The sequence below is a fragment of the Ornithodoros turicata genome, chromosome 5 (genome assembly GCF_037126465.1).
Source record: "Ornithodoros turicata isolate Travis chromosome 5, ASM3712646v1, whole genome shotgun sequence".
NCBI classification, from domain to species: Eukaryota; Metazoa; Arthropoda; class Arachnida; order Ixodida; family Argasidae; genus Ornithodoros; species Ornithodoros turicata.
Genome location: NC_088205.1, coordinates 31,606,244 through 31,625,349, shown reverse-complemented (window position 1 = coordinate 31,625,349; position 19,106 = coordinate 31,606,244). Strand labels below are relative to the sequence as shown.

General features: G+C 44.0%; 2 protein-coding genes across 4 annotated transcripts in view; one reads left to right on the top strand and one right to left on the bottom strand.

Annotated features, from left to right (window-relative positions):
• Nucleotides 1–312: 312 nt before the first annotated feature.
• Nucleotides 313–12,355, bottom strand: LOC135395470 (uncharacterized). 2 transcript variants are annotated; one of them, XM_064626663.1, is made up of 9 exons: nucleotides 11,907–12,355; nucleotides 10,382–10,415; nucleotides 9,550–9,633; nucleotides 9,216–9,374; nucleotides 4,520–4,648; nucleotides 4,380–4,429; nucleotides 990–1,055; nucleotides 870–926; nucleotides 313–811 (listed from the first exon to the last, which is right to left on the bottom strand). In XM_064626663.1, the coding sequence occupies exons 1-7, from the start codon at nucleotides 12,225–12,227 to the stop codon at nucleotides 1,047–1,049; spliced, it is 786 nt and encodes a 261-aa protein (XP_064482733.1). In that variant the 5' UTR covers nucleotides 12,228–12,355; the 3' UTR covers nucleotides 313–811; nucleotides 870–926; nucleotides 990–1,046. The 2 variants fall into 2 exon arrangements, with proteins under 2 accessions (XP_064482733.1, XP_064482734.1); XM_064626664.1 differs by having other exon boundaries at nucleotides 4,526–4,648.
• A 1,536-nt stretch (nucleotides 12,356–13,891) lies between these two features.
• Nucleotides 13,892–19,106, top strand: part of LOC135394296 (DNA damage-regulated autophagy modulator protein 2-like) — a 34,666-nt gene continuing 29,451 nt past the window's right edge. Inside the window, exons 1-2 of one of the 2 annotated variants that reach the window (XM_064624980.1) lie at nucleotides 13,892–14,392; nucleotides 18,792–18,913. In XM_064624980.1, coding sequence (XP_064481050.1) covers nucleotides 14,322–14,392; nucleotides 18,792–18,913 — 193 coding nt within the window. In that variant the 5' untranslated portion in view covers nucleotides 13,892–14,321. Of the gene's footprint in view, nucleotides 14,393–14,557; nucleotides 14,577–18,791; nucleotides 18,914–19,106 lie in introns of those variants that run through there. The other variant, XM_064624981.1, reaches the window with a different exon arrangement.

The following is a 19,106-nucleotide window of genomic DNA, read 5'->3' as shown; positions in this document are numbered from 1 at the left end:
TTTGCAACTGTCTCCAGAAGAGTGTAGGTGCTGTAGAGTGCCGTGTGGCCAGATGTGTCACACCTGCTATCCCCAGAAAGGGTCAGGGGCATTGGACGAAGCTGGTTCAGGACCTCTTGGAACAATTTGCAAGGAGCAGAAATTAAGGACCTTTAAAAAGGCATGTTAGATGGCCTCAAAGTTGTCACAAAACAGGGTTGTGAATTCAGGACTGAATTTGTTTTTGACACCAGTGTTGTGCAATTTTTCCATGCGATAGCTCGCATTGCTGCACTCACGTCATTCACAGCAGGAAAAAGGTTCCACGTCTGGGTCCTGCAGTACTGCGACTTTGTCAGTGTTGCCATCTTCATCATTTGAGACATACGAAATGCTTTTGAGATGTTTACTCTAGCAAACATGGCAGAACACAGCAGAAAGTTTCAGAGTGATCTGCCCACGGTTGGCTGTGCCATGTACGCTGCTTTCCACAGTTGGAAGCCACTGTAGCTTTTAGACATGTTCCCCTTGTTGTAGTCTCACATATCAATCGCATCGTCGCACAGAAGGGGCACTGAGACAACAGTTTTTGCAGACTAGACTCGGCAACCAGGAAGAAACGCTTGTCGAGGAAATAGTGTTCCTCTACACGAGTCCTGACGGGCGATGATAGAATGTCCCGGAGGGCCAGATATGTTGGGGAGCTTCGTGACCTGTTGCTTCACTTCAGGATGTTACCGACAGAACTGACTGGCTTGTGCCGTGACGCGCAGTAGTAGTGGTGCATCGTCCTCGTCATCCACAGGCGGCTACACGCTCTTCTGGATTTAATCTGAAGTGCAGACCAATATTTATATTTGTTACATTATTGTGTAGAATAGTTCACTTACGTGTGATGACTACAAGATTTGGAATGTCCAGGCCATTGTCACCTCTCGTATTCATCGCTAGAGAGAGAAAAAAAAAAGCTTTGTTGGAGTTTCTGTTCACCAAATGACTGCCAAGCTTACTCTTCAGTGTCAGAACTTTCTGTTATTTGAGATAGCTGGAATGCCACGTCCCTTGGGTCAGGTGGGCTATGTTTAGAAGAGAAATACATTTGAACCTCGACATAACGAAGCTCACAGGTACCGCAATTTATTTCGTTGTATAGAAGTGAAGGTCATGAATCGTGACCTTTGTGAGGGTGCGGGCTGTACATAAATGTCAATAGCTCCTGCTACGATATGTGAAAGCTTTTCATGAAAAACGAAAACTACAAATACCGTGTCAAAGGCCACCTACGACATTTTATTCTTGCGTGAAATAGCCAGTTATTCGCGTCTGCGTCGTCCCTAGAAGATGCGGTGTCATGCATTGTTTGTACACCGCCAAAGCCCTCGCAGCTTTCTCCATATCTTGTTGCGATCCCGCAAACAGTCTATGGTACGGTGTCTTCTGTAAGTCTCTCCATTATTACGACATGTCTATCCCTGTCAAGAAAATCATCTAGGCTGATTTCGTCACGTACGCCTAGGGTTGCCACCTTCTGTAGTGAAAAATACCGGAGGAGGTGGAATAGAGCGAAAGGGAAGGTGGGTGAGGGGTGGACGAGTACACGGGGTGCACGAGAGAGAGAAAGAGCGAGCATGCTCGCTCAAGATAATACGAGGAAACATGTTCCTGTGTGTGGCTGGATCGTCGATGCTAGAAATTGCTATAAACAGGAATGAACGCCACACTGGATCGTTTTGGAGCAACCGGATTGGACTGCCACTTACTTCGAAAAACTCGGCGACGCAGCGGAGATGGTTGTATACGGCCTAAGTTCTAGTTGGCTCGACACAACCACCAACAGCTTTGCCCAACCACTGCTCTTGTTCCCTCCAAACACAAGACTTAATGGAATGGAATTTTTATTCAAAACACACACATAGAAGGAAGTCATGAAGGCCTAAGCCCGAGGGCTTGTGTCGCAGGGCATGATGTCAGCAGCGAAACCGCACACTATTCACACATGGAAAATAAAGTATTGCTCACCTATAGTACAGGTTCCAAAGGTATCCTTTCTACTCAGTTTTAGTCTTAATGTCAAAAATACCAGGGGAAAGATTGTTAAAGATCACAGGAATATAATAATTTCTACAAAAGGAGCCATAACGAGAGAACGGAAAGGGAACACTGAAAAGGCCACGACAGTGCTTAAGATTGCGCCTAGCTGTGACCGAGGCTTTCGAGTATCGTTTTCCGAATTCTGAAGGGTATATAGCTCCGTATATTGTATAAAACGCAAGATATTTTTCTCAGTTTTGCACATACGTATGACAAATGTTCGTACCATGACATGGTGCTATTGAAAGCAGAGCAATTGACTCCAACGTATTTCACAACATCACTGTATGCTAAATGTTGACACGAGCAATTGCTGCACAGCGAAGAGTGCACTACAAATGGAATGGGAAAAGGTGCTTGTGCGAGCTGCAGAATACAATCAACTGGGTCAATAATAATAATAATAACTAAGAAAATGACTGGTGACTTCCAAGCTTGGTCTGTGCTTCAGATTTATTCAAGCTGTAGTGGAATGTTTAAACGAAAACCCGTAAAAGCCCCTGTGAAAAGTTTTGAGCCACAAATACTGGCAGAAGGCTGCCGGTATCGCCTTCCTACCGGCAACCGGCAGAGCGAGCAAATAACCAGCTGTGCCGGTATAATACCGGCCTGGTGGCAATCCTACGTACGCTGCCACGCATACGAAGCATTTCTCGCGAGCGCGCGATGGTGCTTTGTGTCTTGTGCTCTTTGCTGTTACATTCATCCTGTACTTGGCTGCAACCGGACAGTTCAAATCCAGCACGAAAGAGAGCAATCTCAGAAGGAAAATCCCGAACTTTCCAATGACTCAGACTTCCTTTTGTAGGTACCAGATTCCTCCCGTCCCTAATCGCGAGTGCCATCCTTCGCCGCCGGAAAAAGGACAATGCTTGTGCCCTTTGTTTTCGTGACCCTGAAGTCAGCTTTGGGGTCATAAACCTCATCTCATTCTTCCGCTGTATTGAGGCGGCAGCTAAACAGTGTTTTGTTGTAGCGGGAATTAAAATTAGGGGTGTGCGAATCCGAATATTTTAAGTCGAATCGAATATCGAATCGAATAAGGGAAAAAATTGCGAATATCGAATATTCGTGCAAAATTTACAATATGTGACTTTCGCACTAAAAGTTTCCATTTTGTAGCCCATGGCTTTAGTGCAATATTTCTGGCATTAACTGTCACAAGAGAGACATGCAATTCTTCTGTTTAAAGCCCCTACTCTTTAATTTTACATGAGAGTGCTTCCTGCTTTCCAGGTGAGCCTACACTTACTGGAGTACTGGAGTGGTTACCTGCATTTCGAAATTTGATGTCAGGCAGTAGCATGTTACACGGATGAGGCTGTAATTGCTTCAGACAACCACAGGCCATTTGTGAAACAAACGAATTGGCATCCTGCCTCAGCTTTGCCATGAACACCCTTAGTTTCTTTGCACTCGCCCTAGGAAGTTGCACTACTGAAATTTTAGACGTAAAGGACATCTTTAAGACACCCTTCTTGTTCATGGGCTGTAGTCATTATTCAAGAGTTCTAACTTTTTAAAGGCAACCTCACAGACATCAAATCAAAGTCCCTCGTTGGCACCGCTAAACTGCATGTGGGAGGGGCGCCACCCCTTCCACAGACGATGTCTACAAAACTAACTTTGGATAACGTTATCTCAAACAAGACACCGTCCCGCCTGTGTTAATCCTGCAACAAGGGCAATTTCGTAAAGCAGGCTTCACCTCATGCACGGCAGCATCAGGTTAAGCCCACTTTCGGGTTGTGTCGTTCATATTTGTGGAATGGTCGAATATTCGAAAATTCGAATATTGGATATTCGATTCGCAAATCGAATAGTTCGGGCATTTGATATTCGATTCGAATTCGAGAACTCGAATATTCGCACACCCCTAATTAAAATACATTGATCTCTATGGCCTTCTGCTGGGGAATCCAAATTAATTCGCTCTATTGCAAATTTTGTTGTATCGCATTTCGTTGTAACGAGGTTTGACTTACTGTAAAAGTTTTTTTCTTCTTTTTACGCTGAACAATTTTTCGAGTTTTTCGCGAGCGTACAAAAATTGTGTATTGAAGTATCCACGAAGTAGATACACTGACATCACCGAGAATGATGACCCCGTGTTTTTCGCATCAACTATGGCCACCACCAAAACGCGAAAATATGTTCCACATGAAATCAATGACTTTTGCAGTACATTAATTTACCTTCTTTACATGTGCGCTTTTCATGTGCGTCGACATGTAACATAGTGACCATTATACTTCGGAAATAAGAATGCAAACTAGTTATATGCTTGCACAGCATACATTGCCTCATACCATGTAGATCCAACTGTGGCATCCAAGTCCCCAGGTACTGAAGTGGAGCTCTGGACATGTGGAATAGACTTGTCAGAGACACCTCCCAGTGAGGTATCACAAAACTGTGGTGCATCCACATTGCAAGGAAATCTCTGCACCTTTACCCTTGCTGTTTTCTGGACATTCGGTCATCAGTTCCGATGGTGCGAAGGAAAACGTGCTCTTAGCTGAAAAGGTTGAGCTCGTCTGACTTGCTCTGCTTCGCATATGGATGTGAGTTTGAGTGCCTGCATACAGAGAGAGAGAGAAAAAAAAAAACAGATTCTTAGGAAGAAAGTATAAAAATCATGTCTGCTATTACATTTGAGAAATTTTTTACACGTTAGTGAATATTTCGGAAGTCCCCCACTCCCATTTTTATCTCATGATTACACAGTGCAATTACGCGAACATAAAATACCTTGGTAGCTTCCCTAATATGCAAGTCATGTGGAGGCTTCATCCATCGAGACGAAGTTATTAGTCTAGACGTAGTTAGGCCAATTTTTAGCTACATCACATTGTAGCTCCCTTCTCGATCTTGAAGAAATTTCCTTGTCAGCCAAAAATTTTAGGCAGTACAAATATGAGTCATGTAAGCCAAGATTAAAATCACCAGTGATGTGATTGGCCCAAGCCATTTTGGTGCACCTTTTGGAGCAGCCTAAGATAGAGACTGGAGCAACCAAATGACTGTTTGAAGCAAATGTAAAAACAGGTGTCCTCCTCAAAAGTATCAAAAATATTTTTAGGCTTGCGTATTTAAAAAAGACAAGCAGTCAACTATCAGTATCTGAAAGTAAAATTGCACCAATGGCACGTAGCACATTTGCAAATTACGCATCTCTCATATTAGCTCCTATGTGCCAGAGAAATAACCAGAAGTAAAAGAATGCACTGGTTAATTTCAAAATGACTAGCCCCATAATATCTAACAGAGTAATATGAAGCATACTCTGCTGCAAAAAAACATATCTCCTGACTAGTGGCATGACACAAGCATGTAGGACTGTGCACAGGGAACAGGAACTAGTGAGCACTTTTCTTTTGACTGTTTCCAAGGCAGCAGCAAGCCTGGCCTTGCCTTGCCTTCAGCTAGCAAAGCATGTCCACTTTCAACGTCAGCGAAGTTCTTGCACCTCACATCATGTCCAATAAGGAGCTCTGCATTTGACAACATTTTCTTGGCTATTTCTGCCTCTTTCGGAAGTGCTTTTTGGCCATCATCATTTGGCCCTGTATGGGCAGCATCATGAGTATGACATAGCTGTTTGGCTGCAGGGTCTTCTTCAGCTGTGACACATTCCCTGCACCCCTTGCACGAACCTCTCGCTGCTCTGATGATTTCAGGCGTGACACTGAGGCAGCTAGGGTCTCCTTCAAACCGCTTTGCGTATGAAACGATGTGTCGTATACCATTGATGTTTTGGATTGTTAATTGTGCTCGTTCGTTAGGAAATCGACGATTTTCACTAAATCCTCTTTCGAGGTCAGCATTGGCATGAGGGAGCAATGCTTTCACAAGGCTGCAATACAGGGGGAATTTAGTGGAATTATCACCCTTCTTCAACTCGAAGATTCTCGGAGAATATTCATCTAGCCTTGAGTGTGCACATGGTTCAAGAAATTCAAGCTGAGGGAGTGTGTACTCGTCCATGAGAGACAAAGCATTATTTCTGGATGACTCGCGGCACGTTAATGGCCAATGTCCTCACTGTCACTGAAAGACGACTCCTCGTCCCTCGATGCTGGATGAAGGCAGCGGACAATTCGTCAAACAGCATTTTCAAAAGGTAGCTGGGACAGGAGGTGCTGTGTGCACTTGATGTAGAAACTTCTTGCACCCAACCTAAAGGCTTTCTTTTCTGCTGGTTCCCAGGACGATATTGCAGCCTTTGTCTTCTCCAACCTCCACCTTTGCCTTCTAGTTCACAGGTGACTGCAGATCCAGCAATGGCAAATCACTGCCTTTCTTAGAGCCATATGACTGGGTCCTTATGAAACGCCCACAGATGTTCTGAGAAAGACTTACCACCTCATCGTACAGGAGATGCACTAAAGGCACCGCCTTGAAACAAAGTCAGAAATTCAGTAAAAATGTCTGATGCATTTTTTATGAAAAGCAACTTTGCATGGAAGTCCTTCTCTGAGAATGCCCTCCTCAAGCGTTCATGTAGTTGTCGACCTGAGCGACACTGGGCATCTCACATGATGACATTCTTCACTGCTGAAAACTGTTCAACCAAGCAGTCTATAGCAGGTCCTAATGTGAGCCATTGTGAGCTCAAGTGCTGCAAGAATCTATTTTCCAGCAGTCTGAGCACCCCCTGTTGTGACTTCATTGAAGCACTCTGTACGGACGAGTTCTTAAAGGAGCATGGAAGTGACCCCAAAAATATTTTTTGTTTCTCGCTGCGACGTCTTCTGCAAGGAATAAAATGAGCTCCTGAGAAAGAACGATGAGCGCAGGTGACCCACAGAGCACGCGCAAGGCTCTGTTCCACAAACCTTTAAAAAAACCTCTCCACATGCAAAGAGCATCGGCGAACGAGAAGACGTCGTGACGTATGACGGGCTCTGGCACGTGACCAGTGACGTCCAACGGCACAGCTCAAGCATGTATAAGCAGCGCGTGAGCGGAGAAGAAAAAAGTAAGAAAACAAGGCACTGAAAAGTTTCTGCGTCACACGGGGCTCGTGTCTCTCGTCTGCGACTGCTTTTTCGGACTGTTTTTGTAAATTTTATAGCGCAGTCACAATACGCCGTAGAGCGAAAATATTTTGCATGGTGACTCCTCATGGACAGCTTCACAGATGAAGCAGGGTTTCGAGCCATGTTAAATGCCACTTCCATGCTCCTTTAAGGTACACACACACCCACTACTGCTGTCTCAACATCTGATCCAGAGGCATCAATACCACGAGCAAATGAATTGTGAACCTTGTGAAGACAACACTCTCCCATATCAGCGATGCATGGGTGCATTTCTTTTATATCTCTCTTCATTATCTCTCTCTCTTCATTTTATCTTGCTCTTCATTACATTTGGCCTGTGTCTACAAAAATAACAAAATAAAACAATCTTGTGGAAGATCTTGCGTGGCTTTCTTTAACAGATGTTCAAACAAGATATCAGCTGTTGCCCTTCCCAACCAGAATGACTTGAAGTGTTCCACAACCACCTGCTTTGCTTCTGTGGAAAGGTACCTGGTAACCGCGTCTAATTGCTGGCATTGCTGCTCGGTTATTGGTGTTTCGTCCACAGCAACAATATAAAACACATGGCTTGTTTAACTCTTCTGCAACCAGCTTCCTGAAGTAGGATCCAAGGCAATCAGAAACGATGTATGAGGCCTTATTTCTTTTACCATAATTTCACGCGTATAAGCCGCATTACAGATAAACCGCAGGACCCGTTTTTAGGAACATATTGAAAATTTTCGTCCACAGGCAATACGACACCACTGGTTTGTGCGACAAAGGAGACCATAGAGAAGGCCATAAACCCTGTGGTCCATACTCCGGGGTCAGCATGGTGTACAACTAAGGAGGTCAGTTCAAGTGTTCTACCATGATCAGATATGTAGTGCCCTTGTTGCGTGTTTTTCATGGATCGACGGGTCAGTGGCCTTCCAGAACACACGAATCACTGTCACCACTTTCGTTAAAACTGTTGGGGAAAGTCACCAGGAAGGTCAGTCTACTCGAAGTTGGACGTGCCTCTGTTACGCATTGTTCGTGCATTAGCAGGGCTGTGCTGCTCCAGAGACACTGTTGGCCCTTTCATTAAAACTGGCGTATGGGGAATATAACAGGGCAAAATAGTCGTCAGCTAAACCGCACCGGTGGATGAGCCGCAGAGCGCCCGTGAGAAAAAAAATGTGCATAAGCTGCGGCTAATATGCGTGAAATTACGGTACATATGAACTGTTCCACGTTCTCTGTATCTGGGAACATCTTAGGATAAAGGGATGTAGCAGTGTCTGCCCAAGAGTAAGATAGGCTGGAGATGCCACAGTTTGGCCGGAAATGTTGAAGGTCGACTGCACGATACTGGGTCTCTTTAGTTGCCCTGAAGAATTGCGGTGTTGCTTCTCACATTCGATATGCCGCTTGCTAGTGGCATGGCGTTTTATGGCTGCGATACCATGTTGTTTGCAGCTGATGCTCTGGTTACAAAGGACACAGAAGCCGCTGTCCTGAGATCCCTGATGACACCATACTGATATCGCATAACCATTTTCATCTGTTTTGTTGAGAATGTCATTATTGAACTCTATAGAATGACCTCAAAAACAGGACAACAAATTGCTTTCAAACTTCGAAAGGCTTCAAAACGTGCTATGTATTAAAAGTTATAAGTGGCATGCGTGAAGTTCGAGCCGCAGCTTCGTTCATGAGCATGTGATATGTGCTCACATTCGAGCTTGGAAAGTGACATTTTTCTTGCTGTGTTGTCTGCACACGGAGCAACCCAAACAAACCAGCAACGTCAGGTAAGTGCAGTTAGTTTGCCCTATTGGACATGTTGCGCTTCATGATCTCTGTATCAATACTGCCATAAGGCGGGCCTTGAGGGTCTGTGCTTTCGTTTTGAATGGAATGGAAACTGGGTTCTTGGCGCAGGCTTGGTGCAGATTACTGATATGTGGCAGGGTTAGACTCTCGGCGCTGCTTGGTGCAATTGGCGCAGCAATCACATCACTGCACCACTCTGCTTTGATGTTGACCAGTAATTGTGTCTAAATAACATGCACAAACATTTCTCCTCTATGTTGCGAAACACAAAAAGGACATATTGTCAGATACCATTACCAAGCGTGGCAGTTGGTACAGCAGTCTGTGTTGTCTTGTGCACCATTTTTCCAGCTTCGAAATTAGGCTTAGATGGCACCAAGGCGTATAAATAGGCATAGTAGTCCACTGTCCGATACTGAACCAAAGGCTTCAGGGGCAGCTCATTCAGCACGAGTACTTGAAAAATAAAAGAAATATGCGATAGATAATTTGCCATCACAACACTGCAGCCAATAAAAAATATTCTGTAATGTTTTGTTTTCAGATAGAAGCTACACTATCTAGACATAAGTAACTATGATTATGATTTAATTGCTCTAACAGTGCGACGATATACGCATTGTGTACATACCACGTTCTGGTGCAGTTGTGGATGTCACATACTTTTGAACAGGACGTGCACTAGCACCACTTGTCGATGCGACTTCTCCTGCTTCTGGAATGTATGCATATTGTACAACCTCTATCAGCAGATCGACAAAAGCGAAATGGTGCAGAATGCACAAGATAAACATTCTTCATAACTCAGAGCTTACATATACAGGTTGTGTGCAGAAAAAGTAGTTTGACATTCTCGCACATTCCCTAGGTATCGTATGAACTTCCGGCAGCGCACGATGACGCATTTATGTGATGAAAATCAACAAACAAATCGTGGTAACCAATCTCTGCGTAACAAAAGCGTTAGCCACGCGAACTTTGCTCCGTGTAGTTCTAATGGGACACTGCAGTGTAGCACAGTTGCGTTGCCCTACTGCTGGGGGCACCACCTACGCAGAAACCAAAACGAAATCTGGCCTGCCCAGCGGTAGCTAGACGCAACTGTGTCGTGACCACCATATTGACTTCTGCATAGGCAATTCGGGATTTCGATTTCAATTTATTTATTTTTAGGTGCCTGTGAACTGCCGATAAAGGCCTGGGTATACTGTCAGAATGCACAGAGAGATGGACGATGCACGAATGGGATGCACAGAAAGCAACGTTTGTATGGACATCACCTTTTGTTACACAGAATTTGGTTACTACAATTTTCTAAATAGTTTTCATCGTAATAACTGTGTCGTCGTGCACCACCAGAAGTTCGTATGATAAGCAGGGAACACAGGCTACTTTTGCACGAACCCTGTATATTTCCTTATTATGTCTCCAAATATATTAGAAGAGATTTCTTTTGTACACACCACTTCGAGCAGATTCGATGCTGCTTAACTGAACCTGCAATAGAAATCCAGTATTTGATATATATATTCAAATGAAATTGTTATTTACACAGGAGCGTTATTCCAAAGAAGCCTCATGGCAGCAACTTTATAGGTGGGGTGCATTGACGTGCGCCCGTTCACCAGAAAGAGGGAAAAAGCACGGGTAAAGCTATGGTGTGACGTCATATGCATGCCACCTATACATTAGTCCTGTGAAGCTGTACTGAACAGTCCACTTTGAATAGGAGCCTACAAAGCACAAAGGCTACATGGACATAGTTCTGTTTCCTTGTAAAGTGTACTCAATGGGTTGCTGTTACCGACTGAGGGAACAGATGACGTATAGGTGGCGTGCATATGACGTCACACCAAAGCTTTACCCGTGCTTTTTCCCTCTTTCTGGTGAACCGGCACACCCTGCCTATACGCGTGCTTCTTTTCACTCTTTCTGGTGATCCGGCTTACGCAAATGCACCCCACCTATATTCATCCTCGTTTTAGTTTTCTGCCGTATAGGTGGCGTGCATATGATGTCACACCATAGCTTTACCCGTGCTTTTCCCCTCTTTCTGGTGAACCGGCGCACCCTGCCTATACGCGTGCTTCTTTTCACTCTTTCTGGTGATCCGACTTACGCAAATGCACCCCACCCAGGGGCGGATCCAGGGGGTGCCCCCCGAGACATACCTCTACCCCCATTCCAGCAGATTTTCCTGCCCCTGCCGCACGCTCCGCTTTCCGCACACGCCGCACGGTGGCCTTCCTCTACAGATTGTTAAGCTTTGCAACATGTAGATCATAAACAGTGGCGTAGCCACGGGGGGGGGGCTAGGGGGGGCTCGAGCCCCCCCTACCTGCCACGACCCGACCCACGCAAATAGTGCAATTCCGAGAAGAAAATAATATATGGGGGGACCAGTGTGACGATCGCGAAAGTTCTTGCAGTTCATGGCGTCTATCTAAGAAGCACTCCTGAATGGTTTTCAAAGTATGAGCCTTTCAAAATACTTCCAATCTCGTGACACCACCTCATTGGTCATGACAGCCTATACATGTAATCGTACTGTGAACGTTTAAATCAACTATGTTCGTTCCTCTTTTTAATCCTCAGTTTGCAGTGTGCACAAGTATGTGTGTGTTGTCGGCACAGGATCAGCGGGGGGGGGGGGGGGCGAGTTTTCGTATCGAGCCCCCCCTACCTTGGAGGTCCGGCTACGCCACTGATCATAAATAAAGTTCTGGTGTTAAATGAAAGCGCAGCAACTCGCCGTCTTACATGGCGACCCCCCCCCCCCCCCCGCCTTCTCTCTTTTTTTTTAGTCCCCCCCTCCCCAAGGATCTTCCCTGGATCCGCCCCTGACCCCACCTATACATTTTTGTCAGTATACACACGAATGCCCTATAATTCCGGTTGAAAAGGTGCATGGTGGACTACTGCACACGATTACACTCAAGTTTCTTTTGTTGGATCCCATCCGAGGTGAAACAAAAGCTAAGAGCTTACCTTGTCATGCGAATCGACGCTTTCCACTTGTTCCGGGAACACAGTTGGTACAGCATCGGGCTTCAGCCGCTTTCTTTTTGGAACCACCCCAAAGCGGAACTGCAAAGTGTCCGTCTCCACATAAGCGTCGTCGACGAAATGCGAGGAACAGATGTGCGGAACACGGAATTTTTTATTCGCTGGATATCTGCTGGCGACTGCTGCTTCCCACTTTCGCTTTGTGTCCCCGTCCCTTGGCCGATGAAACGTTAATTCTGGGTTAGCCCCAGACGATTTCTTACAACCAGGAACATAACACCGTGTTCCTATGTTTCTCAACATGTTAAAATCTCATCAGTAAGCAAGCCTCAGCATATTTTCGAGGAAATAAGCACTTCGTATGGGCGAAGCGAAGTCAAATTAGACAGTTGTTGGTTACAGTTACAGCACCGGACAAAGCTGACAATACAACGCCGAGCGTTCAATCCCTCTGATTCGTCTGTCCGTTGGTCCAATTTACGTCATTGATGATGCCATTACATTGATGCCGTTGTTGGTGGAGCTTTCGCAGTCGTTTACTTAAATAGGTAGTTAAAGAGGTAGTTTATTTAAATATCTAAGCGCTTCTCGGGAGAGAAAATTGGACAATTAGACTGTCGAACGATGTCAAACGTTCTGGTAATGCACGCTGTCCTTCTCTGTTTAATTGCCTCATCCACTACGTACGTTACCCATCCCCCCCAACCTAGGGTCTGGATCTTTGCTGTGAGGAACTTTTTCTGTGCTTAAAGTATACTAGTGACACCATGTACTCGGCACTTTTGCCTGGTACTCCTGAGGGATATGCTTTGCTCTATTGTGACATGCCAAATGCAAGCGCGACGAAAATTCAAAACTCCCGCCATACGCACCATCGTAGTAGGTAGCAAACCAAGGACCAAATACTTTTTGAATCAAGGCAAGGCTTCTCCTATTTTCCCACTTTACCGGATGGTGCTGCGTCCGCCTCAGCCATTTCGTGGGTCTATCGTTATACAGGGTTAGTCTAGCAAACGTTACACATTTTGATCGCATCGTAAAAATAGAAGACAGGGTTCATCCGACACCAAACTTTGCAGACTGGTAGCCATTTGTCTGAAGTTTTGTGGGAATTTTTTCTGAGTATTATGGTCCTGTAGAAGAAAAATTAAAAATCAAGCAAAATCTCGCCCCATGCATTTTCAATGGCCTATCTCACTCAAAAGCCGACATTTTCTGCTCTGTGCGCTTCAGTTTCATTTCACCACACACAGGTGGCACTAGCATACAGAATGAGACGATTGGACGATTGGCGCATAACGTCAGAATCGGCATGTGACATCGTTGTAGGCAGTGCTACCTGTGGAAAGTGATGTGAATGTGAAGCAGACACAAGAAAAAAATGGCGGTGTTTGTGTGGGATAGGCTATTGAAAATGCATGGGGCGAGATCTTGCTTTATTTTTAATTTTCTTTCTACATGACCATAGCGCTTACAAAAAATTCGAATGAAACTTCAGATAAATGGCTATCAGTCTGCCAAGCTTGGGTGGGTCAAACCTAGTCTTCTATTTTTACAGTGCGATCGAAATGTGTAACGTTTGCTAGAATAACCCTGTAGTTTCGGTGTCCAATTTGTTCCCTATCGATGATGTCTGTTTCGTCTCCCGCTGTTTTGTTCGACTCATGTGTTGGCATGCGTCACATTCAATCAGGATGTGGTTCAGGGCCTCTAATGCTTTGCCAGGTGGGGTTATTTGGCCAAGTAGTTCAACATGTTGGATATGGTGACAAATTTTCTTTGCTGCCACCCGTCCCAAAGGGAGAAAAGTGCAGTATCCATGGTATCCATCCATCCCAATCCATCCAAATCTAACCGAGATGGAATCCAAAACAACCTATGGATTCGGCATGGGATTCGGTGATTCGATAGAGCGCAAAGGAGCAGGTGTCTGGCGTGATGAGGCACCTATGGCAAAGCGATGGGCGCACTCACACGATTTAGCGTCCGCGTGCAAAATTTTACTGTGTACTTTTGTCTCAAGTACGACGCGAGTGCCATGTCGATACGTTTTGGAAGTGGATTTCGTTTAACCTGACGATGTTATATATAAAAAATAACATTTATAGTAGGAATGTTAACTGTCGCAGTTTACGTGAATATGGCCTCTGTTCTCGGTTCAGTCGTTTCGTTCAGTGATTAGTTATAGTGTTTGGTTGGTTTTGTGTTGTTTCTCAGGGTATTAGGAGTATTGGTGACCAAAGAGTGCAGAATAACTGGTCTTTTGACACCTCGAATGCTGACCGAAATCACAGTTTGTTACTGAAGGGAGGCGAACGCGGTGGAGTCACGGTTTTTTCCGGATGTTGATGCATGTCGTAGTAGTAGGTGGTATACAATTCGGAAGTGGTGTTTGCTATGGTACTAACAAGGCTAGAACTTCTCCCCTTGTCAGTATTCGTTCTTCTGCCTGGCACGTTTATCATCACGTGAGTTTCTGCTCTCTCATATCTTGTTTTGTGAAATTTGCTCAACATTTACTAGAGAGAGTCAATTCAGTCACATGCGTTTCCAGTGTCGTAACCGCTTATGGGGGTACTAAAGAGTCAAGCTGTTCCTCTGCTTATTAACCAACTTTAGAAACCAACCACGTTCATAATAGCGTCAGTCATGGTAGGGATTTGCCCAGGATTTTCTTGTTTTATTGATACAGGATAGGACAGTGTTGGGATTCCGTAAGGGGAGTATGTGTGTCGGGGGGGGATGACATCTGTATCATCTGGCTACTGCCATGTATATTCGTACCAGAAAGAAAAAGGGAGTGACGGTGGGTGGGGTGTTGGAAAATCATTGAGTCATAGTGATGATGATGATATCCTGATGACCTCCATGAAGTCAGAATGAAGATGCTAGCAAGTAACAGAGTGGAACACTAAAACCAGAACTACAGCAAGCGGATTTATTTTGTGTCCTGTATGTTTGTCTTGCTCTCGTGACACAAATACACCTACGTTACTCCTCAACGTATCGCAGAATATCACAGGCATTACATTCTATAATGAGAGGATAGAGAGGTAGCAAGCGAGCTGGTGGTATAGGTCCATAACTTAAAAACCCGAGACTAGGGGACAAAAAAACGACAACACAGACAAGGGCTCAATGGTCTCATTCTATATCATTCACACAACCATGGTTGTGCATGATGACTCATGTCAGTGCTACAGTCCCCATATATTTGTACAGGTCTGCTGTTTGCACTTAACCTAATGAATTTGGGGGGAGGGGGGGTTCTGCCAGTAGATAAGGAACACATAAAGAACAGTGTGTACCTCGGAGTTATAGCCCTGTACTATTTGAAAAACTTTTGCAACAAAAAAAATTTTGTTGCTTCTTGCTTACTGCTCTATCTATATGTTGATGTGCTCCCCATCATTAACAGCTTGTTACACACTTTTTGCTGAACGAGGAATATTATGTACAAGGAGAGCTCGCGTTTGACCTGTATGCTTTGATATTGCAAAGACCTCCACACTCAGATGTGCATACACACGATTCCGATACGAATAGCGCCTAAAATGTCACACAGGCGAACACTGCTTGCAAGTGGTTAAGGGTTGTGCTTATTCAGCATGTTCAATGTCTGCTTTGCATTTATATTATAGAAGCTTTGGCAAACTGTGACACAAGTGATTTGTGCACACAGATCTGTTGTTTGTTCTGCCGCTAACGTAAAATTGCAATGAGAGCCTCCGCAAACATTTTAGTTTTCATCAGTTCTATTGGTTTCACCAGTGAAAGGACCTGTCATAGTTTTTGACACAGTGCAAATCATGTGAAAGCTTCTGGTAACTTTGCAGTTACAATGCCCATTTCAAGCAAACATGTAGGACTGGTATGAACAGTTGGAAAGACATAAAATGCTATGTGCACCTCAATAATGGATTATGAAAATTAATCAAAATCCTACAGGGGCAGTTTCATTTCACACCGACAAACAGGCGCCGGTCACCCTCTTCGATTTTTGTGAAAAAATTACATTTCACATAGCGCACAAATTGAAGCAAAACAGTCCAAACAACGGCTCAATCGGATATCCAGTTGTCAGCCTAGCTGGCTTTGACTGAAGCAGTCCTGTATCATTGGCTTCTTTTTTTTTCAACCTTGCTACACTGTAACACTGTAACGGAGTTCCTGCTCGAAGGGAAAGTTTTTCTCGTGAAAGAAGGTATGCTACACTTTATCTTTGGCTTAAATATTTGGATTAATGCCAAAAGTTAGCGGAGAAAATTCACAAAAACGCTACATCATGTGTTTTCAATGCAACTTTTCAGCAAGTTTACGTGGCACTTGGTCCCCGGATTTGAATGCAACTTGCAAAAGAAAGAGCTTTCCTTCTTTAGTTCAATATAAAATGTGTTCTGTTGTCTGTAACGGTTTCCATGCACCTGCTTAGAAAGTGCACCTGGGGTACAAAAAACTTGCAGATTTAGGGGGTGTTTTCCTAAAAAAGTTCCATCATAAATTTGTTCATATTTCGTGCACGCAGAGTTGAAGCGTAGTGCTTTCAATCTATTAAATAAAATCTTCGCTTATGCTGCTCCCTCAGCCTCCTACAGCTTTGGTGTTAACAGCAATATGGTAAGCGTGAGAACACCAGACAAACAGGGACTGCAACTGATATTTAAGATTTAATAAAGCACATTCGTAATAGATGAGACCCTTGAATATCTTTTTAGAGAAATATGTTTACACACATTCACTGCGCACTCCTTCACCTTGTTAAAAATTAAGGGGCCAAATTCACAAGAATGCTACACCGTGCATTTCCAATACAACTTTGCAGCTATATTATACATAGGGAGTGACTTTTTCGGGTTAGATGCCTTTCTCAGAATCGGGGGGGGGGGGGGGGGGGGGGGGGTAAAAATCGGGCACTATTTTTAAATCTGTACTTCGGGGAGAAATCGGGCAATAATTGTGCCTTCGGGTGTTATCACGTGTTTTTCTTTCTCCTCTTGTCTATTAAGTTTTTTTCCTAATCTCTCTTTTTTGTTCTTTTGTTGTTGTTTTTGCGAGATTGTGGCCTTCCAGTGGTAATCCCCGAAGGCATAGACAGTGTTCACACACCTGGGTGTATTGCTTGCAACGTAAGTGACCCATTCTTACATGTGTTACACGTGGCGACCTTTGTTCGTCTTCAGTGGAAACATCACTTGAGGATTTCATAGTGATTGGAATTTGGGGGGAAATCGGGTTTAACCCGAATTGGTCGGTGGTCAGTTCGGGGGGAATAACCGTGTGGAATTGGGTTCAACCCGAAAAAGTCACTCTCTAATTATACAGCGTTCAGTGTTCCGATTTGAATGCAACTAATTGCAAAAGATATATTTTTCCTTCTTCTTTATTTTTATATAATAAATTCTGCTATGTGTTACTGTTCCTTAGCACCAGCGTAGAAAGTGCATGTGGGGTAATGAAAAACTTGCATATTTTAGTGCCGTTTTCCCAAAAAAAGCCCCATCGTAAATTTCTTGATGCTTCGTGCAATGCGAGTTGAATCATAGTGGTTTCATACTATGCACTAAAACCTTTGCTTATTCTACTCTTTTGGCTTCTGCCACTTTTTAAATGCACACACATATTTGGTGTTAAGGCAAGGTGGTAAGGATGAGAACATTGGAAAAATAGGGACTGCAATATGATAAACAAATTACACCTTGGGTTATGGGTTATGCACAATGTGTCAGACACCTAGCCATATTTTGTAGCAAAAGTATGCCTCGATATGCTGCAATGTGCCTATAAAAGAAGTCCTATCTACACAAGCTCACACAGTACTAATACTTCCATTCAGATCTGTAAAAATTACTTTTCAAAGGTAACTGAATTATGATTACAAGTGCATGTTCATAAGAGTAATTAAGTTGTAGTTACAATTACAAAATAAGGTTTGTGACTCAATTATAGCTGCAGTTACTATAAAAAGCAATTGAGTTACTCTCAGTTACATTCATTTCAATACCTATTTTTGCTGTACAACTTTATTCTATACTCAATGAAAAGGCAAATGGCTAGTGGAGTACAGGAAAGACTGATGGTAGTGGATCGCAATGCTTAGAATTGCACAGTCTTGAAATTGCTGTGGAAATCTGCTTATTACTTTGCAGAAACATTAGAGTATCAGACAGTGACAAAGGACATTTTTTTAAGTCACGCCAAACATGAGCACAATTTCTTCATGTAGTGAAGTAATGCTGCTCATGCTCAATGCTTATAGACGACCCTCTTTCTACAAACATGTGACGTAATGAGAAGACCGGTTTGAGGTTATATTTTGCTGTGGTGGGCAAGAAGCAGGAAAAATGCGTTGGCTGATAAGGTTGATAGGTGCTCACCAGCATGTTTTGCGCGGCAGTGAAACATAATCGATGACGTAGGGGTGTGGGTTGTCTATAGGGTCTGTTCCCCTTCAGGACCTCCGCCATGATTCATTATGCGTCCACGACTTCTGGTCATGAATATACCACCAAGAGAAACCAGATGCTCCATTGGAGCACTGCTGGGTAGCCCCACAATATACTTCTTGGAAGGCTCCAAGCAGATTAACGAGTACCTTTCAAATTATTTCTCCCATGGTGCAGCACTTTTGTTTTTGCCACACTCAAATGAAAAGCTTTCAGTATAACATACTCATCAGATGATTTGTGACGTTCCACTATGGAGCTATAATTGTATTTTTAAATATGTCATTGCAGTTATGTTTTAATTTGTCACATGGATATGGTCTGTCCTGAACCTGAGATGCACAATAGGTTGCTAAAATGGTTCATGGTGTCTTTTGTGTGGTTCTGAATGTGTATTTATGTCAGATTATCTACTTGCCCATAGCTATCTGATTGCCATACTCCTGGGCCATGTGGAAGTGGAGTTCCCTTACATCAGTGACATGGGTACTCATCCCCCTGAGAGTTGTATCTTTAGCCAACTACTCAACATCTGTTCCCTCCTCTGTGAGTACTCCAAAGTTATAGATGTGTCATAACAGCTTAACGTATCATTATCAACATGTGTCTGATGCTAAAATAGCAAAGCCGCCCCCCCTGTAAATAGGGTTGCCACCAGGCCGGTATTATACCGGCACGGCCGGTTATTTGCTCGCTCTGCCGGTTGCCGGTAGGAAGATGATACCGGCAGCCTTTTGCC

Coding starts and splice junctions, on each gene's coding strand:
- LOC135395470 (XM_064626663.1), bottom strand. CDS start 12,227: ATGTTGAGAAACATAGGAACACGGTGTTATGTTCCTGGTTGTAAGAAA. Junction 10,416..11,906: donor GCGTCGATTCGCATGACAAG/GTAAGCTCTTAG, acceptor TTTCTATTGCAG/GTTCAGTTAAGCAGCATCGA. Junction 9,634..10,381: donor CATCGAATCTGCTCGAAGTG/GTGTGTACAAAA, acceptor CATACATTCCAG/AAGCAGGAGAAGTCGCATCG.